Source organism: Haemaphysalis longicornis, unplaced genomic scaffold, assembly GCF_048455015.1.
Source record: "Haemaphysalis longicornis isolate Haplotype H1 unplaced genomic scaffold, Haemaphysalis longicornis Haplotype H1 scaffold_9, whole genome shotgun sequence".
In the NCBI taxonomy this organism is placed as follows: Eukaryota; Metazoa; Arthropoda; class Arachnida; order Ixodida; family Ixodidae; genus Haemaphysalis; species Haemaphysalis longicornis.
In genome coordinates, this window is record NW_027526460.1 from 113,913,261 (window position 1) to 113,939,954 (window position 26,694).

General features: G+C 46.2%; 1 protein-coding gene across 1 annotated transcript in view; it reads right to left on the reverse strand.

Moving 5' to 3' along the window:
- The window catches only part of LOC144153367 (glutathione hydrolase 1 proenzyme-like), a 76,754-nt gene that overhangs the window by 35,116 nt on the left and 14,944 nt on the right, over positions 1–26,694 (reverse strand). The window contains exons 4-5 of the mRNA XM_077685019.1: positions 20,199–20,296; positions 15,376–15,568 (exon numbers count right to left, since the gene is read on the reverse strand). Of these exons, the coding sequence (XP_077541145.1) occupies positions 15,376–15,568; positions 20,199–20,296 (291 nt within the window). The remainder of the gene's footprint in view (positions 1–15,375; positions 15,569–20,198; positions 20,297–26,694) is intronic.

Sequence of the window (26,694 nt, forward strand, 5' to 3'; positions counted from 1 at the left end):
CAATGAAGAAGATGGAAGAAAAGAAGAGGGGGAGAAAGAGACAGGTGCGGGAGGAAGACCCCGGGGTTCGGAAACAGCCCGGGGTGCCGCGACCCAAGCTACCGACGTCGCCACACAAGCCTGGGCGGGAGCGGGCCGACGACACTTCGGCTCCGATCTCCCAACGTTCCGCCAACCCATGTCTTGGCGGCTCCAGCGGCGACGGGCGTGTGTCTGCGGTCAGCATCGTATCGTCGTCCTGTGCTACGACGGTCCCGATAATGGGAAGGTCCTCTGGAGTACCAGCCTCTCCACGCTAGCCACCCAACATCGCGACGACGGCACGCGGGTACCAGCTCTTCGTGGCTGCTTACGTCAACCACCAGATCCATAAGTCAACACCCCCGAAATATGTAAGCCTCACCTGGTGCAGCGTTCCGGGACATAGTTGTGGCTGTTAGGGAGAGGTGTTTTCGGACAGTCTATATATTTCATCGTGGACAGTTCGATAGCTTTATCTCGTGTATGGTTTTATTAACTCGGTTTTGTTTGCTTCGAGCTTTCCAGTGTCATAACTGTCTTTTGTTAACCTGGCCTTGTTTCCCATTTCCTTCTTCTCTGCCGGTCGAGACGCGTGACAACTACAAATATCACTCATGTATCTATTTTCGGGTTTATATTTGCGTAATGTCTGGTTCTTGTTCAGCAATGTTGACAAGTATGAACATTAACACCGGACTTAGGCGCTTAGATTTGGCTGTGAGTGTATAAGACTATTGCGCAGGTATGTTTCACTTTGGTCGGCTGGCGCAATCGAGTGACAGACGGACAGACATACAGAAAGACCAAAATTTTCCCGTTCAAGTAGCTAAGTTTCTCTCGCCGCAGAGCGGGCGCGCAGCGAGCTAGTGCGGGAGGCACAGCTCAAGTCACAACAGCGGGCAGAACGGAATCGCTGCAGGCAAGTCAGCGTCAACGTCGCAGCGGCAGACACCACCCGCGCGTTGGTTTCAAGTGGACAGGCCACACGTCATACGCAGAACACCGGCCGCATGCTACCGCTTCGCTTGTTAGCCATATTTACGGAGTGCATAGCCACAGTGTTGAAAAATGAAGTCTGTCTTGGTATATCTTTATAGGAAAATTGTATTTTGTCTATCTGTCTCTAAGTCCCTCGGTTAGGCATCCGGCCATTTAAAAGAATATTTGAACGAGAAAATGATGAGTGGAATCTTTTGCAAACTACAAAATCTGAACATACAATTTAGTTGTCAACATTGTTCAGCAACAAAAATACATTAGGCCCATTTGAGGTAAAATAATACAGGTGGTATTTGCAGTGTTCTTGTTACTAAAAGTACTAGGGCGCTTGATCTTTGCGATAGTAAATAGAAAAATAGGCGTGTAAAATAATGTTTTGACCCAAAAATACAAGAAAGCCCTCGCGCCCAACCCTACAGCACGGAGCGGCATTCGAAGAAGTTGAGCAGTAACGAACGGCTTCGGTAGATGACGCATGAGCAGCGGGACGCGGTAACATTGAATTGACTTGAGCAAACTCCACTGTGTTATACGGGAAACGATGAGCATCACAGCAGAGAGGGAAAGAGAAGAGGGGCATTTACGGGGCAGGAATGGCAGAAGACTATTCGAGGGCATTTGCAAAAAGGTAAGCAGAAGCCCGCCAGTGCTATTTTAATGCGAAGCTCGTAGCTTGCACTGACGCCAGTGTAGCTGCCTGATTCGGGCACGAGTGCGTGATAGACGGCGGTTAACCCATGAGCCGCGTTTATCTAGAACAGCGCCGCGAAAGTTGAGAATTGCAGCAAAACGTACCATGGTGAGGTTAAATGGAAGCCATTTTATGCTCCTGAAGTAGCTGTTTTTTTTACCCAGACGCTAACGCCGTATGCCAGCCTTCCGGCACAATGTCATTTATGGCTTCCGCTTTATTAGTTGGCCCACAATTACCCTTAACGCAACTCTAACGTTGCTACACAAATAGTCAGCGAAATCAGCACCATGTATTCATGGTGTTCTCGAATATATCACGAGAAGGGCGCAATTTTTTTCACAGGCTGCATAATGAGATTATAGCGCCGCTTTTTTCTTTATTCCACCGTACGGGTAGCAGGGCTGTTTTCACGTGCAGTTAACCGGATGTCTACTATATTTTTTTCCTTGAAGCATGGTAAAACAGTTTTAGAAACTATATAAAACGTCTTTTTATTTTGTATAAAACAAAACGTGTTTAATATTCCTAACTTATGCGCGTTTGGATTACTGTACGTAGGTGTTTTCTTGCACGTACTAGTATTAACAATGAAATTTTTCAGACATCATGCTGGCAAAATTTTCTTCGTGTACATGAAAGAGGCGCCTTCTTGCATTCCTACACAGCAATAGTATTTTCATTGCCGCGCGTTGGTCTCTGGCGCAGGGGCTCATTGCAACAGTGCGAAAGAACGCGCTCTTACGGTTTCGAATCATAAGTTGTTTGCATGTATGTACTTAGGTGTGACGTCTTCATAGAACGTGGCGTATTGCTATGTTACGAAAACGAACATTTGTTTACGGGAAATCGAATTAACAGGAACGCGGCGGCACTCTGTGTTTGCAACTAATAATTTTATTCAATGATAAAGATCTTCCTGTATAGATATTGCGCTGTTGAGATAAACAAGGTGCACCTGATGTGCGTAAGCCCACAGCATCCCCCTCGTAACAGAGCCCGGTATCGAGGACGTCCGACATGAAATGATATTGTTACGTGGCGGCAGTACCGATTACACGAACGATGGCTGATGGTGAACTGTTTTGTTTGCATGGTGCTAATAGCGCACAGCGAAGCGACCTATTTACAAGCGGCTAGGATAGCTCTAGCAATGTACCTGTGCCATACAATGCTTCATCGTCACCTCTGGTCGGCCCCCAGCGCTATGCGCCAGTGTCCGCTCCTGCTTCTTGCAAAAATATGTAAAATCCAACAAAAGACAAGCACCTGAAAAAGTGTTCATAGGAAGACATGCGTTCTGTAGGCAAAGAAGTGTGCGAGTATTGGTGTGTGATTAAGCAGTGTTTGGGGAATGCTTGAGTCCATGTCAGGTTGCCCGAGAGGAAAGTGAGCCATCTTCTACATCTCCTACAGCGCCGTTTTCTGTTCCGTTCAAAAGCTTTTAAGTTCCGTGTGTTGAGGTTGGCAAAATAAATCTTGACTAACCTCAGTCAGTCTCATTTGGTTTCAAACAGTCATTGGTTTGGTCGGTGTAACTGTGAGACTAGCATTGCGTTGTGAGGTTAAGCCCGAGGAATCGCGAGACTGCGTGCGACTGAACCGTCGTGAGCACTTGAGACTGGGAAAGCCTGAGGCTGCGTGAGACTGCTTGGAAAACCAGGGTAAATGAACTGGGTCCGTGTAGATCCTATACTCTATCGTGACTGGGAGAGACAATAGTCTGCAGAGAACGTGCCGCAAACCCGGCCTGATTAGTTCTCGCAAAAGGTAACGCCCCTTTACAAATTGTCAGCATTGTCTAAAGACCTGGTCTTAATTCTGTACATGGGTACCGACGAGGTGGGGATTCTCATGTCTGGCGGCTGACAGGGGAGCCTTCATTAAGGTTACCTTTCTCTACCATTCTTGCGACCCGATAGAGGCAAATGAAAAATGCTGGCTGAAGGTACATGTAATCATTAGGCTCCCGCCTAATTGGAGAAGAAAAGCACCATTAGAGCTTCGGTGGCAGCTTGGAAATGTGGCCGATAAATCTAAGCGGATGACCCCCGGGGCCGTGGGTGTGAACACCACTGTCTTCAGGCTACAAGGCGTTCTTCCACACAACGCACGTACCTCGAATAGAGGCCTCACGACGTGGATACTCCAGACGCGCGGTACATGCCATAAGATGGGGATGTATATAGTTCCATGCGGCCACGCAATAATATGATTCCCGCGTGTAGCTTTTGAACGCCTGCTCCCTCCAGATCAGAGGAACTAAACTTGTCGTTTATATGGCAACGACGTGTGGTTCAGCGTGATTTGACGGGCCCAACATAGAGTTAAACGTATGGCTCCCCAGGAAGCTTGGCAATTTCTTCATCATGTCCACTCACACGAACAGTTTTTGGAATGAAATTTTCGACACGGGATCAAAAAATAACAGGCAGTTCTCTGCTAGGTTGAAGCAGCCTAATCCCCGTCTCAGTTCAGATGAGAAGTAAGAAACATCAAAAGCTTGGCAAAGGTACTTACGTGAACTTGAGGCCGTCCAAAACAGCTCCCACCATGGCGCCGCTGCCTGGAAAGCCAACGGAGTAGATGCTCATGTTGGAGTCAATTTCTGTTTTTACTGGGCTGTCCTCTTTGGGTTTGTAGTCTGTGATGTCACCTATTGTCATGATTCCTCCACCTACCAACATAATGACAAATTAAGCAAATAGCGTTTGATTCCTCGGTACGATGATTGGTGAAGCACAGAAATTAATGATAAGGCTAACACTAAACGTGCCCGAGAACCGCCTGAATGTAGGTTTTGTGTTAGTGAGGAGGAATAAACTTTATTGCAGTACGCAATTTAGGGGCGGGCGGTGACCACTCGGAGAAGACTAGCGGTCAGAGTTTGCTAGACCCCGGGGTCAGAGCCGCCCAACGCCACCTCAGATTGATCAACCGAGGGTATTAAGGGTACGGGGTTTTGATGGCCCGCCCACATACTGTGGCCGATGGTGTCGACATCTCCGCAGTGCGAGCGTAGGGATGATGGGTAGTGGGGCAGTGACAAGCGCTTGACACCGGGCACTCTTTTAGGCTTCAAGATCACGATTTATTCTTTAAGATCATGATTATATTCCCCATTCTGATATTGTACTCTTCTTGCTACACCTTCGGATTTACTCCCGAAAAAATATTGTTCTTCATTTCAAACAAGCACAATCAAGCAGGCCAAGAGAAATTGAAAAAAAAACAAGTGTCGTCAATGCAAAGGCGTGTAAATGCACGCCTAACTTACGTAAACCATAACCTGATCAAACACATTCAGTTTTGATCACTGCGAAATCAGCGTATGCTACTTCACCATAGCTGTTCTCACTAAAAGACAACTCCAAAACGTCGGCGACACGCACTAACTCTCCCCATTGAATGTTCGGCACGCTACTAGGCAATGACATTCCCCATATCCTTAAAACTCCTACCGGACTTTCACAACATACGCCCTAAACCTTCATGCTGGCTTCAACTTCAGCGATGTAGCGGTTAGCATGCGCACAGGTTTAGCAGGGACACCTGCAAGATCGCTTTTCGCAAGTGCGCGTACCGTGCAAGTTTTCGCAAGCAAATGCAGACAGAAGAAGGTAGCCGGATGGCCTCACGACGAAATCACACTTGTTGGAACATGAATTAACGTAACGCCAAATACATATGTACCAGTGACAACCAGTCAAGGAGGCAGTTTTAGTTATGAATTTCCTAGCCGAACCAATTTTCAATAGTAATCATACTGCACACACCGCAGATTGTACACGCATTTGTCCTCTTCACTGTGCAATCCCGTATGCGGCATACTCTCCCGAAGTCAAATTCTGCAACCTGTGTCTCGCCACCACGCAGACCACCGACCACCTCCTACGAATCGGCGTAGAAAACACTGAACAAGCTGGTAGAAGCCATCCTTTCAATCAGTAGGGTCATCTAGCGACCATCAAAACGGACGTCATCAACTAACTGGTCTACTACACAATACTGGAAGAGAATGATGCAATCTAGACTCTTACATACTCCAAAGTATCGGGCTTAACATCGTTGTGGCTCTCATCATCCGCAGCATGCAACTGCAGTCGCATAGCTAAAACGCGTGGTATGAACAAAACCGCCACAGAGAACCCGCAGACCTAACGTTTTGCCGCGTACACAGGCGTTGCAGACTAGGCCGGCATCAACACCCTGAAGGTGTCGTCACAGCGGAAGTTAAACGCATCGCCTGTGTTACCATCATTCACATCAACACTCTCCGAGCATTGGAATCAGCTATCGCTTCTCATCGCCCACATCTCTGTACAGAAATTCATCACGGGCTAATGAAGAGAATCTCGAATCTGCTCTAACCGGTGAGTGTTGCGACTGACTGCAAAGATTCGCCAGTGACACGCGTAATGCCGATCCCCCGGTTTGGAAACGTGCGTGCTCGTCCCATCCCGGCGGTGTCAAGGCCCACTCGAGCACCCGAGAATCAACTAACTGGTCTACTACACAATACTGGAAGAGAATGATGCAATCTAGACTCTTACATACTCCAAAGTATCGGGCTTAACATCGTTGTGGCTCTCATCATCCGCAGCATGCAACTGCAGTCGCATAGCTAAAACGCGTGGTATGAACAAAACCGCCACAGAGAACCCGCAGACCTAACGTTTTGCCGCGTACACAGGCGTTGCAGACTAGGCCGGCATCAACACCCTGAAGGTGTCGTCACAGTGGAAGTTAAACGCATCGCCTGTGTTACCATCATTCACATCAACACTCTCCGAGCATTGGAATCAGCTATCGCTTCTCATCACCCTGTAGTTACCTATGAAAACTTGACTGAGCACTGCAAGTTCGATAGACGGCAGTGACGACATAGCGAAAACTTGCTCGTCGAGGATAACACGCAAAAAACTGTAGCTGACACAAAGTACCCATCCTCACTGTTGTAAAAAGTGGGGGGAGCCCACACGTAGGTGGTAGACGACTAAAGTTGAAGCGAAGCTTTGTGCCTGCGCTTGTGCACTGGAACACCCAGCGGAATATTTCTACGGTGAACGTAGACTACTTTATTTTCGGAAACTTCGCGCCCAGGAGTCGTAACTATGTGGCCCATCTAGACCGTTGCGTTTACATTTGGGGTTTGCATTGGCAAGACGCTCTTGCAGGTGCGCACGCTGTTGATACAGCCCCAGATGCAAGCGTAGACAACAAGACACACTCATGCATTGGGGATCACCGCCGCCTGTGGCTTCCTGGACCCGTGGGAGCGATACGCGAAGTGCGGTCTTATCCCGTTATTTGGTGCAAATTGATTCACCAGAAACTCGCCCCCCCCCCCCCCCGTCACTTCCCTGGCCCCGCGGTCACGGTACGCGCAGGCCAGCGTCATGTGCTGTATAATGAATCTCAGCAGCGCGCCCTGCTGGAAAGCAGCAGCAGCTCCCAGAAAACACGGAGGGGCAGAAACGGAGGCTTCGCTTCAGAACCCTACTCCACTGGGCCCACCCTCGGCCACCTACAGCAGTGGAAGTAAACCTTACCGCACGGGGGGCTCCCCCGGCCAGGACATCAACTTCACAGATCTCAAGTCTTTCTTGTGGGGAGGGTGAAAGACTACAGGTAACATTCCCGGCTATACTCATCTTGGACTGATGGAGTGTGAGAAAAAGTTAATACGCTGCAATGCGAAGCTGAATTAAGAAAACCGGTCACGTAACGATTTTTTCACTGATTGAAGGTCGCCGTCTCCCCGCCACTACCTGCTTATCCTACTCTCGCGAGAAATTTGATTTTTACGCCAGTGGAAACTTTGTACGCACTCGTGAAGAGCAGAATAACGTTCACTGCTTACACCTGCGTGGTATTGATTGAGAACATTCTTCCGCAACCCCATGTTTGTCAGGAACCCGACAACCTGGTTTTGTCTAGTGAACCATTTGTCGTTACTGTAAGGCGTCCACTTGAGCTTTTCACTTGAAAGGTGTGCAGAACTGGTGTAAGCAACAAGATTGATAACCATTGGCCCCTGCTTTTTGCTAAGCCTTTCGCAATTATAGCAGCTTGCAGTGCACTACCACAAAATTTATTGAGGACCCAAATAAAATTCTTCAAGCTCTTATTCCTCCTGCTAATTTCTTGGGCTTCGTTGGTTTCTCTTAACGTCCATATAGCGCCGTTCAATCTTTCGGCACAAATTTATTTCGAAGAAGAAAAGCACACTATCTTACAATGTCATTGCGCATTTTTATTTCAATATTCCTTGTTTTTCTCTGGCGCCAGTTAGAACTCATCGCCTACAGTTTTGCGTTGAACACTCACCGCTACTGATGTCACTGGCAATTTCGTCGCCGATCTCTCCCCCGTAAAAGATATCCCCGTTCTTCGACGTATCTGCTGATAGCCTCCGTAGCGTCTCAGCGAGAGTTTTCTGCAGCAACGTGTCATTCGCCTTTAAAAATTGTCCTTTTTTGTCCATGAAGATCTCCCTGTAAGAAAACTTGACATCAGTTTTATGCTAGAAAGACACAATTTTGGCGTGTTTGGCTCTGCCAACGATGACGCAACTTAAAACAAGAAAAGGGTTGACTACTCCGTCAAAAGCGCCCGTATTACCGTGAACATTTCGAACCCTGCACGGTTACAAAAAAAAAAAAAAACTGAGCGCGTAAGTTAGATGCTACACGACAAAACACATCATGCAGAAATGTAACACTGTCCACGGCTGACACCGCTATGAAACCTCCAGAAGATAAAAATGAGAATGCAGTAAGACATTACGTTGAATGAGTAGCGCTTATCCCGCAACGACAAAGAGGCCATGTTTTCGGTGTCGGGGTGATGGAAAGTTGCCTTATCACCGCGCTAAAATGCGAAAATTCTCGGTGTCGAAGAGGGACACCGGATACGACATGGCTCCAGCGCCTTTTATTTACTGCAACAGCTATGTCTGCACCGTTTAGACGCAAGAAAATAACCACCTTGTTTAACGCAAAATTTTAAATGTTCATGGCTACGACAAGATGCTAAAGAGTGAAACGTAAATTAAATGGACAGAAGTTGTACGCAATACCTGTGATATTTTTTTACTGCATATCCATAGGTTTCAACGCGAATGTTTACAGCCGTGGTTGAAAATGTGTTTTTCTTGAATTTAAACTGATTTTCATAATACGTCAAGCAAATTGCTTATTTCGGCCTTCTGAGATGAAGGGCCCTAGAAGAGCGCCCGTAGAGGCTGTTGGTGTTGAAAACTGATTTGATTGATTGTAGGGTTTAACGCGCCGGCGCAACACTGGCCACCAGGCGCGCCGTAGTGGGAGGCTCCGGATTAATTTTGACCACCTGGGTATCTTAAATGTGCGCCGAATTCTCGTGCACACGGCCTTTTTCCTATTCGCCTCAATCAGAAAAGCAGCCGCCGCGGCCGGGATTCGAACCTGCGTCCTCGTGCTCAGCAGCACAACACCTTAGCCTCTGAGCCACCGCGGCGGGTAGGTGTTGAAAACTGAAGCAAACATCGTTCGAAACAGCGACTGAAGGCGGTATAAGGATGCACCCAAATTCCTTTATGCTAACAGTACATTCTTCGCAGACAATATCTATTTAATACGTTATCGATGGCCCCCATAAATTCGACTACTACCTTTTTCTCGGAAGAACTATGAAGTTAAATCTGGTTGTTACGAACATTTATGTAACGAATTCCTGCATTTAACGAAGTACTACAATTCCCCATTGCCAGCCCCATTGAAACCCATGTTTTTGCGACCTCTCTGTAATGAAGGTGCTGCGTCTCTTCACCTGGATGTAACTAAATTGCTACGCCAATGAGCCATTGTTTTGTTAACTCTTTCTGAAAAATCGACTGGAAAAATACACTAATTTAGCGAATATAGCCAGGACCACAAACTAAAGTGTGGTTCCACATGCGAGTGTCGTGTCGGTTAGGCGCTAGGCCTGCCTGTCGGCGTGTAGTCGCGCGTCTGCGCTGCTGTCTGTGGTGTCGGTTCGTTGATAATGAATTCTGCTGCCAGAAAATGAAAACTTGACTTTTGAACGCAAGCTCGCAATTTAAAATGCCGGCTCTGCCAGCGAGAAAGAAAAATGTCGCCGTCCGGTACAGTATCGTAGCTGGCGCCCTCTCACCAATTTTGAGCGCGTAAAAGAGCATCAAGTTCGTTAATAGGCGCCGTTGCAGCGCACGTTTTGTCCTTGAAATACTTTAGGGCACCGAAAATCGTCAAAAGCAAAAGATACATTATGTTACGTTTGTGACTACAGGGATAAGTGACCTTGTTTCTTTGGAGTACTGTGTAGAGACTAAGTGCGGGGGAAAGGAGCAGGCGGAAACTGTGAAATAAATTCTTCAAGGGTGACTTCACCATCACTGACATAAAGTTAAGTTTGTGACTACAGGGGTAAGTGACCTTGCTTCTTTGGAGTACTGTGTAGTGACAAAGTGCGGGTGAAAGGAGCAGGCGGAAACTGTGAAATAAATTCTTGAAGGGTCACTTCAGTGTCACTGACATTAAGTTACGTTTGTGACTACAGGGATAAGTGACCTTGCTTCTTTGGAGTACTGTGTAGTGACTAAGTGCGGGGGAAAGGAGCAGGCGGAAACTGTGAAATAAATTCTTGAAGGGTGACTTCACCGTCACTGACATTAAGTTACGTTTGTGACGATAGGGATAAGTGACCTTGTTTCTTTGGAATACTCTGTAGTGGCTAAGTGCGGGGGAAGGGAGCAGGCAGAAACTGTGAAATAAATTCTTGAAGGGTCACTTCAGTGTCACTGACATTAAGTTACGTTTGTGACTACAGGGATAAGTGACCTTGCTTCTTTGGAGTACTCTGTAGTGACAAAGTGCGGGTGAAAGGAGCAGGCGGAAACTGAAATAAATTCTTGAAGGGTGACTTCACCGTCACTGACATTAAGTTACGTTTGTGACTACAGGGATAAGTGACCTTGCTTCTTTGGAGTACTGTGTAGTGACTAAGCACGGGGAAAGGAGCAGGCGGAAACTGTAAAATAAATTCTTGAAGGGTGATTTCACCGTCACTGACATTTGGTTACGTCTGTGACTACAGGGATAAGTGACCTTGCTTCTTTCGAGTACTGTGTAGTGACAAAGTGCAGGGGGAAGGAGCAGGCGGAAACTCTGAAATAGGTTCTTGAAGGGTGATTTAACCGTCACTGACGTTACGCTACGTTTGGGACTACAGGGGTAAGTGACCTTGCTTCTTTGGAGTACCGTGTAATGACTAAGCGCAGGGGGAAGGAGCAGGCGGAAACTGTGAAATAAATTCTTGAAGGGTGACTTCACCGTCACTGACTTTAAGTTACGTTTGTGAACACAGGGGTAAGTGACCTTGCTTCTTTGGAGTACTGTGTAGTGACTAAGTGCGGGGGAAAGGAGCAGGCGGAAACTGTAAAATAAATTCTTGAAGGGTGACTTCACCATCACTGACTTTAAGTTACGTTTGTGAATACAGGGGTAAGTGACCTTGCTTCTTTGGAGTACTGTGTAGTGAATAAGTGCGGGGAAAGGAACAGGCAGAAACTGTGAAATAAATTCTTGAAGCGTGACTTCACCGTCACGGACATTAAGTTACGTTTGTGACTACAGGGATAAGTGACCTTGCTTCTTTGGAGTACTGTGTAGTGACTAAGTGCGGGAGGAAAGGAGCAGGCTGAAACTGTAAAATAAATTCTTGAAGGGTGATTTCACCTTCACTGACATTTGGTTACGTCTGTGACTACAGGGATAAGTGACCTTGCTTCTTTGGAGTACTGTGTAGTGACAAAGTGCAGGGGGAAGGAGCAGGCGGAAACTCTGAAATAGGTTCTTGAAGGGTGATTTAACCGTCACTGACATTAAGCTACGTTTGTGACTACAGGGGTAAGTGACCTTGCTTCTTTGGAGCACCGTGTAATGACTAAGCACGGGGAAAGGAGCAGGCGGAAACTGTAAAATAAATTCTTGAAGGGTGATTTCACCGTCACTGACATTTGGTTACGTCTGTGACTACAGGGATAAGTGACCTTGCTTCTTTCGAGTACTGTATAGTGACAAAGTGCAGGGGGAAGGAGCAGGCGGAAACTCTGAAATAGGTTCTTGAAGGGTGATTTAACCGTCACTGACGTTACGCTACGTTTGGGACTACAGGGGTAAGTGACCTTGCTTCTTTGGAGTACCGTGTAATGACTAAGCGCAGGGGGAAGGAGCAGGCGGAAACTGTGAAATAAATTCTTGAAGGGTGACTTCACCGTCACTGACTTTAAGTTACGTTTGTGAACACAGGGGTAAGTGACCTTGCTTCTTTGGAGTACTGTGTAGTGACTAAGTGCGGGGGAAAGGAGCAGGCGGAAACTGTAAAATAAATTCTTGAAGGGTGACTTCACCATCACTGACTTTAAGTTACGTTTGTGAATACAGGGGTAAGTGACCTTGCTTCTTTGGAGTACTGTGTAGTGAATAAGTGCGGGGAAAGGAACAGGCAGAAACTGTGAAATAAATTCTTGAAGCGTGACTTCACCGTCACGGACATTAAGTTACGTTTGTGACTACAGGGATAAGTGACCTTGCTTCTTTGGAGTACTGTGTAGTGACTAAGTGCGGGAGGAAAGGAGCAGGCTGAAACTGTAAAATAAATTCTTGAAGGGTGATTTCACCTTCACTGACATTTGGTTACGTCTGTGACTACAGGGATAAGTGACCTTGCTTCTTTGGAGTACTGTGTAGTGACAAAGTGCAGGGGGAAGGAGCAGGCGGAAACTCTGAAATAGGTTCTTGAAGGGTGATTTAACCGTCACTGACATTAAGCTACGTTTGTGACTACAGGGGTAAGTGACCTTGCTTCTTTGGAGCACCGTGTAATGACTAAGCGCCGGGGAAAGGAGCAGGCGGAAACTGTGAAATAAATTCTTGAAGGGTGACTTCACCGTCACTGACATTAAGTTACGTTTGCGAATACAAATCGCGGCGTTCGTCTAGTACGACTGCTGAAGACTGAGCAAGAACGACTTCAGTACGCCTAGTATATGCATTGTTAGCAGCCTCTACCGCCTCTCCCCTAAAACAACTTGAATGCAGCAAATACAACGAAGCCGTCATGCGTTCCCAGGCCGCGTAAACAAAAATAACTGCGGCAATCAACACGTGCCGTAGGAGTAGAGAAACTGTGGCCGCGTAGCCCGCCCGGCCGTCACCCCCTCTTTTTTCTCTTTTCACCGTAACCCCTTAGCAAGTGACCGATGAAAAACGCTAACAGCGCCAAACAAGGACCGGAGAAGTTCACTCTGTTGTAGAGTGTACATATGTTTTTCTCTGAAGGAAGTGCTAATTCCCTTCATTATTGAATTATTTTTCGAGGACTGTGCAGGAGAATTATTTTGGACTGTGCAATAGAAAAGTGCCGTTTTCGTTGTCTGATATTACCATCCTTGAGAGTTAAGCGGCACAACGGCACCCCTAAATGTTTGCGACTCGTACACGCTCTTTTGAACTCCAGTTTCTGATAAAACTTCTTTGAACTACTGTACTCACGAGTGTAAGCACTCGTAAATACAGCACTCATGATTCTTTGATTGATTGTAGGGTTTAACGCGCTGACACAACGAAGGCGATGGGGCGCGCCGTTGTGGTCGGCTGCGGATTAATTTTGACCAGCCGGAGATCTTTAACGTGCGCCGAAATCTCGTACACACGGGCGTTTTTGCTTCTCGCCTCCGTCAGAAAAGCGGCCGCCACGCCCGGGAATCGAACCCGCGACCTCGTGATAAGCAGCGCAACGCCTTAGCCACTGAGCCACCGCGGCGGGTACAGCACTCATGAGTATTATACTGCTGAATACTATGTACTCACGAGTACTGTACTCATGAATACTCTGCGCTCATGGGTACTGCATACTCATGAGTAATGTGTACACACGAGTACCATACTCATCAGTACTCATACTCATGCGTACTATATACTCATGAGTACTGTGTACTCAAGAGTACTCTACTCGTAAGTACATATTCTAATGGGTACTGTACCCATGGGTACTCACACTCATTATTACTACACTCATGAGTACTGTACTCACGAGTACTGCACTTGCGTCATCGTACTCACTTTTTAATCTGGGTGTTTACTCACGCGTCATCGCACTCACTCGTGAGTTTGAGTAAAAATCAGTATACTCATGAATGAGTACGCCGACCTATGATCATGCATGAGGGAGATGACGACATTGGTGGATATGACGATGACTGCTACTACAACAGCCAGTAAGCGGCAACGGAACATGTAAAAAACTAACTCGAAACATTATGCTATGCATGGGGGTGTGTCCTTCACTGCTTATATAAAAATAAATCCTCAAGCTCCACTATTTTTCAAGTCCTACGCGACTTAGTGCGAGCTCCGCCAATTGTATCTTGGTATTTTTTGCTGAAACCAAAGCCCTTATATTCGAAGACGGCAGCTGTGATAGCGGATAAATATATTGAGTTATGTGGGGTGACCTACGATATTTCTGAAATGCACAAAAATATTTTGTTAAAATTATGTCTTAAATAATTTACATGCATTTCTTTCGGGTCAGTTTTTATAAAGCAAGAGTTAGGGCCGTCTTCCGCATCCTTACCACCTCCATAGACGGTCACGTGTTTACAGCAGAATTATGCAAAGTTTCCAACTTCACTATAAACAAGCTAATGGCAAGTAAGAATTCTGTGCTCTGTCAGAGTCATGTTAGCGGACAATTTCAATACACCTTTTACAAAATACCTACATTAGATTGAGCGCTTCACAGCATTTTACGTTAGCTCCACAGCGAGCGCGTGCGATTCTTTGTCGACGTGACCTGACAGACCCACCCAATTTAACATACGCAAGACAGCTTGGATGTTAAACGAAGGGTGAGCCAGCAGAACCTAGTCATCCTGATGTACTATCTCGGGCTACACCACCGCGCGACACAAGCGCAGACACCAAAACAATTCGGCATTGGAGCTTTGTGATTCCCATTTATACCGATTTAAACTAGTTTAGCAAGCTTGAGAATTCAGAGAAAGTTGAGGCAACTCTTATAAAAGCTGTTTATCAGAATGAGTTGCTCCTTTCGCCTTTTGTATTGCCTCTTAAAACACAGACGAATTTAGAAAATGCAGTCCTATTCGTGACAAGCAGTGCGCAAAAGATAGCGATTGTGTCTGTACGTGGTCTCTACATTTTGTTTTCCCGCCCTGCAAACCAATCCTAAGCCTATCTCTGCAGTGCGACCACTTAATTCCGTCGGGTCCGGGTTACCCAGGAGGTGCTGTCCAACAAGTTCATCAAGCCGTGCGAAGGAAGCGCGCAACGGACGCGAAGCTGCGCCAAAACAGGCCCAAAACAACCGTCACTAAAGCAGACGACAAAGCTGACGAAATGGTTCCCACCGCCGCACCGGCAACCGCGCAGGGAACGCTGGGTAATAGCTCGCGTTCACCGCGCCATCTACACTGTGCTCCGTGAGTTAAAACAACCCTTCCCCTCTTAAGCCGCGTTGGGAGTTTCTTCTCCCGCACGCAACGAAGGAACCGTCGGCTGGTAGAGGCAAAAAGCTTGGCTTGAAAAAATGGCCCTTCAAATGACTGCCTAGACAAGGGCGCGGCAGAGGCTCACTTAGCTTTGTCCACGCTCCCGAGGTCGCCTTGGTTAACCTGCAGGGCGAAGGCGAGGTGTGCGCCGATTTTAAACCCGGACTGCGCAAGCTTGATGGCGGGTTCGAACAGGTCTTTCCACTTCATCTTCCCGTACTTCTTGTGCAGGAGCTTGTACCCCGCGTATGCGCCGGGAACAATTGGGGCCTTGGCACCTGAAAAAGAACACGCACGGCAGATTTATTGTGGCAACATTTAGGCAGAGACCCCACTGTTCAGGAGCGAGCAGTTGTTTGCAGAACTTCAAGTGCATTGAAGGCACAACATACTTTTTGGCAAATTATGCGGGGATTGCAACCTTAGCATGAATTTCCATGCATCAGGGTTTAGAAATCCATACAAATTCACGCAAGCATTTGAAGCTTGAAGGTACTGGTAATTATAGATATCAGCATTGATTGCGTGGTTTTGTACAAAGGGGATTAGAAACAATATCCCACTCAGTAAACCAAGCGCAAAACTTTACGGGACCCGGGCTAATTTCGCTGCCTTGAACACACCGCGTGCGTTCTTTCACATCTTCTTTCTTTCTTTTCACGCTACCGCTCGACCATTCTTGGCCATAATTTAGGTGCCTAACTCAAACCTACGCTCATACGTACGTTAAAAAAACAAGAAAAGCACCACTCTTCTGATTTGTTTTCCAATAACTAAACCTCTGGCTGTAAAAAAAATGAAGTGAGGCTATCACACCTTAGGAACATCGGGGCGATGTGATGTGTATTCGTTGAACGCGCGTAAGCCCGATAAAAATTGTTTATTTCCGTAATCAAGAGAACTGAGACTGCTGCCCCCTGCTTTTATACCGTGTACATCACACTCTGTACAAGGTTTTGCTGTAGGATTACTTTTCATTATTTTTTGTGCGCCGTCGCATGGCACTACCAGTGCGCTCTGCGCCTATTTTATACCGCACTATCCGTCCTCTATTTCATCCGTTACCGTCACTTTTCTGTGTCTTAGTGCCGTCAATGTTATGTTTTTGCACCCACATTTGTAACCGCTTCCTTCAGGGCAAAACCCAGAGGATTCACGAGATTCTGATGTTCCGGAAAGCGCACAGATCTCCACTCCAGAACACTGACCGCATTCACACTTGCAAGAGAGGGGGCAGAAGAGAAAAGGCTGAGATTTCCAGACAAAGGTGTAACTTTATGCTGCCACGTGTTTCTGAAATATGCAAGCATATCTCATAAAAAGCTCATGCTGCCGAAATCGGCCACTGAAAGCCTGCATAACTTGGCCTTTCCCTTTCCAGCCTTTGCAGCCGTGGCAAAAGCTTTACAAAGCGTTACCACAGACGAAGACAAATCTGCATTTGCAGCGAAGGAGCAGAGCAGCAGCCAAGTGAGCCTTCTCGGATGGTCGGGCAATCGTGTTCCTTCCCTGAGCAGGACGGCCGAAGTAGTTTGGAGACGGGTGATTTGCTACATCGACAGAAAATGGTCAAAAGAAATAGTCAACGGCCGCCTGAGTGTCGTTTCTTATGTGTGCAGGATTTCGTACCTGCTGAACTAGATCGAAGACAAGGCAGGCATGCGGGCTGTTCTTTTTTAGCGCGAAAGAAATCTTCTTCGTGCGCCGGGATAAAGAGTGGAAGCTACTACGAGGTAAATACGGGGATAGAAGACATTTTTTTAAAAGCCAATTTGCAGGGTAAAAAAAAATACTAATTTCTATGTTTTATATTCTTGTGCAGCAGGTACATAGAGAGTAATAAGAGAGTCAGGAATTAAGGATACGATTGAAAATAAATAAAGAAAAAGAGCTAGCAAAATGTCCTTATTGCGAAGTGCACTACAAAGAAACTCTGGTTAACAACGTGGAAAAAGGAAGGAACAACCGGATAGGAAGCAGAGAAGAAAAAAACAAATACAGAAGGTGCTTCAAATATAAACGTTCGTCACAAATGTCCGTCTGGAAGTAGCTGTTTCAGAATGAATATCCAGTTGGGGTATTTCCGTTCACGAGAATACCTAACTGCAAGGCCCTGCTGGAACACCGCACACATTATGTTCACTATTTACAAAATACAACGGGAGACACCGCAGAGGCACTCTAATGTTAACAAATAGAAGGTCACTCGGTCCAGCGTGAACAATGAAATTATCACTGCCACGCATTGTCAACATGGTACACACAAAAGAAAAATAAACGAGACCACGTTGAAGAAACCGCGTGGTCAGGCAGTTTTTTTTAAAACACGGAATTCTTAAAAGGTAAATGTGGCAGCAAACACGATAAGGGAGTCGGGAAGTGTGTGAACTGCCGATCGCATAGAATTCCACACAATTAGGACAACTACATGAAGGCCAGAGTGGCAAGTGCCTCAGCGAACGTCTTCGAGAACACGAGGCGCCTACGGCACCCGGAGAGGCGGCAATATTGCTACTCAGGTGTGCATGGGCTCGTGGCGACCAATTAACTTTTCCCGCGGGAACGGCACGGACCCGTGCCTAAATAATTATGCCTAGGTAGAGCCGGACCGGGCTGACTGTTCTGGTTGGGCCCGGTAAAATGAAGCGATACTAAGGTTCGAACAAAACTTGTTGCTTCAGTTTTCTACAATAGCACACAACGAACACGCTGATGACGCAAGCTAAACACCGTCCACATTTCTGACGTTGTTTGATACTTACCGCTCGGTCCTGCGACACATATTGGTGCTTGACAGGACGGTAACTATTCAGCATATTTTGAAAAAAAAATGATCACGAGAGCCATCTGCAGGTGCACTTCTTGAAAAGAACTGAGCGACACGCAGCCTCGAGAATTAGAATGAACGCAAGCTCAACTAGACTTGTTTCCGGCTGCAAGATAGTCGCGAAAAAATGTCCGAAGATGGAACACTTGAAACATCAAGCACTGTAGTCAAAACCTGCCGCTTCATCTGTTTCCTGTCGCAACGCTCTATTCATAGTTGCGCGCCCTCCCGTCAGTCAACAACAGCGATTACGTCAAAAGGTGCGGTAACAATTCGCATTTAGGGTTTGCTGTTGATGCTCGGCCGGGCTCGGCTGGGCCTATAGCGGTAACCAGCGGGCACAGGCCTGGACGGGGGCCTTCCCGCGCGCAGGTTTCTGACCCATGAGTAGCTCTAATGGCCATCCACTGCGAGAAATGCAATGGCTACACCAAGCTTATCATTATTATTCTTCTACTTTACTTTTAAAGGTAGCCCAGCTAAATAAAACCTGCCCCTTGACACGATATAGTGAAGCCTGCACCCTTAAAGAATCTCTGCCACACTTTTTTCAACTTTTTCTTGAAATCCTAAATCCTTGCAGAACGTAGCCACCAAACACACCCAGTACTTAGATTAGGGGATAGCAAAGCACCACAGCTAAAAATTACTGCTCCATGTCTATCAGATAACTTGTAAACTCTCTCAAAACATTTTTCTCTTTTCCCCGGTCTTGACGTTCTTCGACGGCTCGAATTACGTCACTAAGGCCATGTAGCGGCTGTTGGCCGGTTTTTCTTCAGTTGCAGCAATGAACTCTTTACGATAACAACATTAAAAAGTTACAAAAACAAAGCAGGAATGGAAGGCGTATCTGCTACGACGAACAAATCACGCAGTGCCGCTCCGTGCTGGCGATAACTACAGCTTTCGCAGTGCTTCCAGACACGAAGGAAAGAGAGAAAGCGCTTATCGAAAGGGTTGCAGGGTCCCTTTAAAATCTAAGGATTCTGCTACTGAAATGTACGGTGAGGAAGTGTCAGTTTGCCTAGAGTGGCAGTCTGTCAGCAAGAAACCGCGTATGTCCTCCAAGTAAAAGGAAAAGAAAGTGGAGTTGTTTCAGATGGCAGCCTCCGTATCTCAGTTTTCTCGCGGACTCTGGATTGTTTCGCCACTGTTGCGCACTTTCGCTTTCTGGCACCGACGCACGCTGAAGTTTCGCATACGTCGTGTAGTTCAGCGCCACTAACCTTTCAAGCAAACTTTCGTCAGCGCTCGTGTATGTCTGCTCTGCCACCCTTGTTTTTTGCACCGATTGTGTAGAAATGCGTACCCCGCCAACCTCTCGCCGCGACTTCCTGCAGTTTGGCGCCCATTAGAACATGGTGGTGACGACGGTTTGGACGCATACCCGCAGTTTCAAACAGCCCTCAGGGATAAAGGTGACGCTGAAGTGCAGTGCTCTGGATGAGTACAGCCGCAATGTGTGGCTGAACTCCCACAATCGTTCACATGCCTATGAACGGAAGTCTCCCATATTAGCTTACTTGTAAAGCCACGAAGAGGACAAAGCACACTTCGTACGCCCCCCGCCCTCCACAAACCAATGCATTCTCGCCACGCTAAATTGCAACATTCTGGTTTCCCATGCAATTGCACTCTACGATAGCTTTGAGGTAATGTCGACAGCCTTGTGCCACGAACAGTTCTGGCTGGCAAAACGCGCTCTTAGTCGTGGCTATTAGTTCAGTAAATTCTGTTTAGCCTTAGTGTCTGTACCCTCACAGTCGAAAACGCCATATGGGCACGGGGAACGCTGCGAAGTGTCCGCGTTATGACGGCATTTTTTCAAACAAAAAGTACACAAAAATTTGCCGACGTAACTGTAAATACTGGCAAACTGAATAGAATAACTTAACCGATATAAACTGCCGGGAACAGATGTCTGGTTTGTAGTGTTAACTTAATAAAAAATTAACTTTGCCTTGGTAACGTAACCACACAGTGCTTCTAAATCGCCCGTCACTTCAGCAGTTTTTTTTTTCTTTGAGGCTTCTTTCCTTACGCTGCTTACGCTTTCCAGTTCATAAAATAATACTAACCAATTTCGGACCCGGACTTGTTATTCGTGTACGTGTCTACAGTCGCCGCTGCCGGAGATGCTCCCAGGGCGTCCAGGCCTTCGATTTCACCTGTTGATCTGTAAAAATTATACGCCTTTAAAGCGGAAGTACGAAACAGCTCATTGATCAGAAATACCGAACATATGACATCTAACCCCCACTGAATCTAACGTTTTCGATAACTCGTTTAACAAAAAAAAATTCAGTCATCTCCACGACGTGAATCATCACGAGTTGGTGAAGCACTGGGGATCATTCTTAGCGTAAATCACCCGTGTGAGTGCTAGCTGCTGCTAAAACAATTTTCTAACCAATCAAATGCACTACAATTCAATTTAATTTAATCCAATCCAATCCAATCCAATTCATTTCAATGCAACCCAATTCAAAGCAATCCAATCCAATGCAATGCTGCTCACGCATGAGCAGCACGGCTCTGTAGGAGCACTCTCACTCTCTCTCTCTCTCTCTCTCTCTCTCTCTCTCTCTCTCTCTCTCTCTCTCTTTCTCTCTCAGACACATACACACGCACCTTTTGTGAACCCTTTATTTCAGTCTTGTTAATGGAGAATACCTCAGTAACCTCAGATTTGCTGATGACATTGCCTTGCTAAATAACTCGGGGTACGAATTGCAAAGCATGCTTTCCGCACTGAACAAACAGAGTAGAATCGTGGGCCTGAAAATTAATATGCAGAAAACCAAAGTAGTGATCAATAACCTCGGGACAGCACAGCGCTCTGAGATAGGTGGCGAGGCAGTGCAAGTGGTAAGCGAATATATCTACTTAGGCCAAGTTGTGACCCCGGATCCCCACCATGAGGCAGAGGCAATTAGAAGGATAAGAATGGGGTGGAGTGCATACGGCAGACATTCTCAGATAATGAATGGCAGCCTACCATTGTCCCTGAAGAAAGTGTATGACAGCTGCATCTTACCGGTACTCACCTACGGGGCAGAAACTTGGAGGCTCACTAAGAGGATTCAACCTACATTGAGAACGACTCAGCGGGCAATGGAGAAGATGATAAGTGTAAAATTAAGGGACAAGAAGAGAGCGGAGTGGGTCAAGGAACAAACGCGTGTTAAAGACATATTAGTAAAAATTAAGAAGAATAAATGGAGGTGGGCAGGGCATGTAATGCGAAGGAAAGATAACCACTGGTCATTAAGGGTAGCACAGTAGATCCCCAGATAAGCTAAGCGTTGCAGGTGGCGGCAGAAAGTTACATGGGCAGATGATATCAAGAAGTTTGCGGGGATAAATTGGTCGCTGTTAGCACAGGATCGGGATAATTGGAAATTAATGGGAGAGGCCTTTGCCCTGCAGTGGGCGTAGATAGGCTGGTGATGATGATGATGGTGATGATGAAGCTTTTGTGAACCTTCGTACACAGATGTTTCGATTTGCATGGTCCTGTGCGTCCCTCTCTCTCTCTCTCTTTCTCTCTCTCACTCTAACCGTTTGTGAACCTTTTATTTTATTCTTGTTAACCAGTTGTGAACCTTTTCTTCATACATGTTTCGATTTACACGGTGCTGTGCGTCTCTCTCTCTCTCTCTCTCTCTCTCTCTCTCTCTCTCTCTCTCTCTCTCTTTTTTTTTTTCTTTCTCCCTCTCTCTCTCTCTCTCTCTCTAACCTTTTGTGAACTTTTATTTTTTTCTTGTTAACCTTTTGTGAGCCTTTTGTTCACAGATGTCGCGATTTACACGTAGCTGTGCCCTGAGCACGGACGCCGGACGGACGCCGTACGGAGAAGCCTCGGCGCTAAGGTGCTTCGACCCTAAAAAATTAAAGTCAGAACCACCCACATATTGGTTGGAGCGATTCTTTCTTTAGTGGGTTGCACGCGTTACCGAGTTGCGACTTCGAAAGAAAGCAGATGCGCCCTGCTTTGATGACCGAAACGCCTTGCTTGTCGCGTCACGTCGTGCTGCGGAAACTTGGGTAATCTGGGGCCTGAGATGCTTTGCCTTGCGAACCACCTAACTTCTCCAGAATGGCTTCAATGTGCCTTGTTCAAGCTGAGCCGCTTTGCGTTTCTGCCGCGTCCGATGAAACATTCGACGAGGAGGACCAATGTTGCAGCTTTTCTTGGCCCGTTTGGCTGCGTTCCTGCGCTCCGTTTAACTACGGTGTAATGACGCGGACGGCCGGGTATCGCTACTGCCGAGTTCAGGGCTCACGCTGTGGAACGTATTATGCTATGGAACGCGCGAAACAATTTGTCGCGCATTCCCTTGTTACCACTGCATCCGAATACGCATTTCCTGGCTTAGTAAATGCGTACTCCGAAAGTGCATACCCTCCCCTACTAAAACGCATGCATACCGCGGTATCAAAATACAATCCCTGCAAGAGCACAAAGAATTGCAACCCGCCCATCTCTTGGAAACTTGGCTATGGGCCATCTTGACGTCCTTATTCTCTAGGAACGCTGCGCAAAGGAGCTCGGTCTGGAGTGGACATTCAGCAGGTGGGCTTCCCCGCGCGCAGAGCTTAGCCAACATGCCGCTGCCCCACGCATTGGGGCAGTTCTTAACCAGTTCTTAGCCAGTTAGGTAGGGGACTATGCGCGGTGCGGTCAGGCGCAAGCAGCGCCGCATACCTCTTCGGTAATTGTACGTGAATGGGAGCACTTGGGTCTAGTTGAACGCAAGTTCAAAAGTTCAAATCGCCGTGAACTACTTAGCGGCGTCGACTTAGCGTGTCCGCCAAGCGGCGTAAACATGCTCTGCGCCCAGCTTCGCACTGCAGCTAGTGCTTCAGACAGCGTCCCACCTAGTGAAAGCGCCGAAATACCGTGTTTTCGCGATTATAAGCAATACCCGGTTCTAATACCCCCTACTTTCAGGACAAAAAATTGGAAAAAGTCTGTATGCGAATCTATGCACCCCCTTTTCCGCGAGGAAGCGAGCTTTGCCAAGGCTATAATACGGCCCATACGGCCCATGCCGCCAACAGCACTTTCCTGCTTTGTTCTAGAGCCTTCCATTGCACTTGAGTCATTTAAAATAAATATTTGAGAGAAAAAAAGACAACATGCTGTGAGATAGTAAGAGCAGCCGCTCACGCGGTGCTACACACTCGAGTGGTATTGAGAGTGACTGATTATGAGACATAACCGTGTGAATTCGCTGTCTGTGCGTGGATATTTTTCTTAATGTTCGCTGTATAAATCATATACTTCGCGCCTGTCTCATCCAGCTTCCGCAGCGTATGTGTGGGTGTGTGTTGGGGGGGCGGGGGTGCATTTTAGATTTTTAGAATTTAAGCACCCCCCTCACTTTTGGCATTGCGATCTTGGAAAAAAGCGGGTGCTTAGAATCGAGTAAATACAGGTCTCGCATATCGATTCGCCATTCGGAACTGATTTTTTTTCGCATTCACCACTTTTAAGAGCATCTTAGTCCGGTAAGTTTTTAGTTGGACATTTTGACGATCATCTATAACACCGTCGACTATAAGCGAGAGACCAAACGCGCGCTTCCTCGATAAATTTTGCAAACGTAAACAGAAAAGCGTAGTAGCTCCACCGATTTTCTTGTAATAAATTGATACGGCAGATGGTTAAATCTGCGGATAAATTAGGGCCGTTACTGACGTCGTTTGCCGCTAAGCCACCATTGCGTGAGTTAGTTACCCTTCTACAAAAAAAAAACAAAAATACCCGAACGACTTAAACAAAAGCGTCACAGCACTGTTTTGCCTTTTTCTGGCCGGGGAACATGCAACAGTAAAGTTGTATTCAGAGGAAATTGAAAAAAAAAATGAAGCACTAACACGTAAGACTTCAGGGTAGCGAAGCTGTACGCAACCTTCACGACCATCACTAACATCAAAGTCTAAGATTGCAGTCGATGTGTTTCTTCTTCGCTGCCGCAGTGACTTATCTTTATAATTGTTGGTATAAGTGTGACCTTTTATTTAATTTTTGGAAATGAAAATGATTTGACATCATCTTGGACGGGCGTTCGCTATGACGCGTCTTTCTCGTTTTGACCAAGTGTTGCCACGATTATGGCGAACGCTGGAGCATTTTTCTTTTTGGCCAATCTTGGCCCATCTACTTAAGCGGGTATGCTTGGCTTGAAAACGTGCGCCCGGGACGATGGGCGGTCGCCGCGAGGTAGGCACACACGAGCTCTAGGCATTTTCTTGATTTGGTTAACTGTCGGGCGGTCGCCGTGGCGGCCACGCTCGCGTGCGCGCGCTCCAAAATTTCTTGGCATTTTTAACTGTTACACGGGAAATTATGATTTGCTAAACAGCTTCACTCTTGATAATAGGCTGGATGTTCGGGCCTTTTAGGCTAAATTTCTGCAGGGCGTATTGGTAACCCCTAGGGCCACCCTCATAAAAATGGACATAAAGTTTTAATATACCCCCTATTGAGTTCCTATAGAGTCAATAAAAAGTCAATTAAAACTCATCGCTTATAGACTGTGCTCTTTAAAAAGTCAACAAAATTTGTATTGCGCAAACTCAACCAACATTTTATTGCCTTCAAGACACTGAGTTATAATACACTTCATATTGCGTTTCTTTTGAGTAAACCAAATCTCCCATCTTAAGGACTGCGGCCAATATAAAATCAATTAACTGTTTATTGCAAAAATGCAACATGAATTTTATTGCCTTCGCTATATTGAGTTTTAACATACTCTGTATTGCCTTTCTATAAGGCCGATCGAACTCGTAATATGTGGACTGTGGTCATTAGACAGGTAATAAACTTTTTATAACGAAGACGCAGCGAGCATCTTATTGCCTTTATTATGTTGAGTTTCAATAGACTCTGTATTGGGTTTTTATAGCCCACCCACGGAGGTCTGGTAGCTTATCGGTGCATATATGCGCGGTGCTATAGCACCGCCTGCCCCGCCTCACCAACCGAGATCGCGTGATGGACGTCTCATCACTACGTCTTGGGAGCAATTGGTAGCGGTGGCGCCTGGTATGGTGGACATCACCGCCGGACTGTTCGAGCCCCTACAAGGCTCCTCTGTTAAAACTTGCCAGAAAACCTGACTCACAGGCAACAGGATATTACGACTATCCTCAATAAGAATTTTATAGAAAGCTAACAGAGATATATTTGATAAAACACTATCAGATATTCTGTTCAGACTTCGCTCATATGCAACAGGTTGTGATGACTGGGCACTATAAGAATTTTATAGAAATCTAATTCACATAAATTTAATAGAAACCCATCAGAAACTCTACTCAAAGCTGACTCACACGCAACAGGTTGTTACGACCATACTCAAACCTAATTTTAAGAAAGCTAATGCAGGAAATTTATTAAAAACTCATCAAAAAGTCCATTCAAACTTCATTCACACGCAACAGGATGTTACAACTATACTGAAAAAGAATTTTATAAAAATTAATTGCCATAAATTTAATAAAAATCTGCCAGAAACTGTATTCAAACCTGACTCCCATGCAACAGGCTGTTGCGACTGCACTCAGTAAGAATTGCATAAAAAACGTATTGAATTTATTTTCAATGAGTTTCTCAACCCCATAAGAAACTCATAAGGAACTAAATTCAGAACCGATAAGGTCTACTGACTTAGCTCTATAGACTTAATTAAAACGCGGTGGCTAATTTGTAATGGAAACTCAATAGAGATATTCTATAGAATGTTGCCAAAAAGTTTATAAAAATCTTTTGAGCAATCCCTATAACAAGTTTATTAAATCCTGGTAACCATTTTTATGAGGTCACTGCACTGTGTGCTATGTTTTCCACTCTCCTCACAGAAATTAAGGCCGGCAGTTCAAAGTTGAAATACCGCTGATATGGTGGCAAAGTTTAGTAATGGCATCGCCGAACGCTTTTAACGCGAAGCTTTCTAGGCCTAAATGGCGCCATATATATAAAACCAAAACTCACTGCATGAAATCCAACTTCACACAATGGGTGTCCACAAAAATCACCTGATTATGATAAGAATAGCGGTTATGGTGGTGATTATGCTGATGATGATAATGATTAACATGATGATGCTAAAACGCTCGAGCCTGGGTCTCTTGCGTTATGAAGCTGGCGTCTATCCGTTTGCGCCATTCGGGCACGATCGAAGCAGTTTCGATTTTGGGCTTCGACTTTGACATGGCACAAAGCTTCGCGTTTTAACCATCTTTCTTTTAACAAAAAGGCTGTAATTTTATTATGTAATGCCGCAAAGTCGCATGAGAATGCTCCCATTTTTATTCGAAGTGATTAAGGCCGCGTGACCTAATCGGTCGCTCTTCATAGCTTGGAAGAACCGAGCATTATTGCCCTGGTTGGAAAAGTGGATAGAGTGGACGGACGTTCTGCGCTCAGCCCCCATAACGCCTCCACTCACTCTACGCATGTCGGTGCCAGAGGGTAGATAAGAAAGGCCATTCCTGAATTAGCTACAGAGGCCAACATTACTTTGGCCTTCCTATATACTGGGGGCTTTATCACAAAGCTCT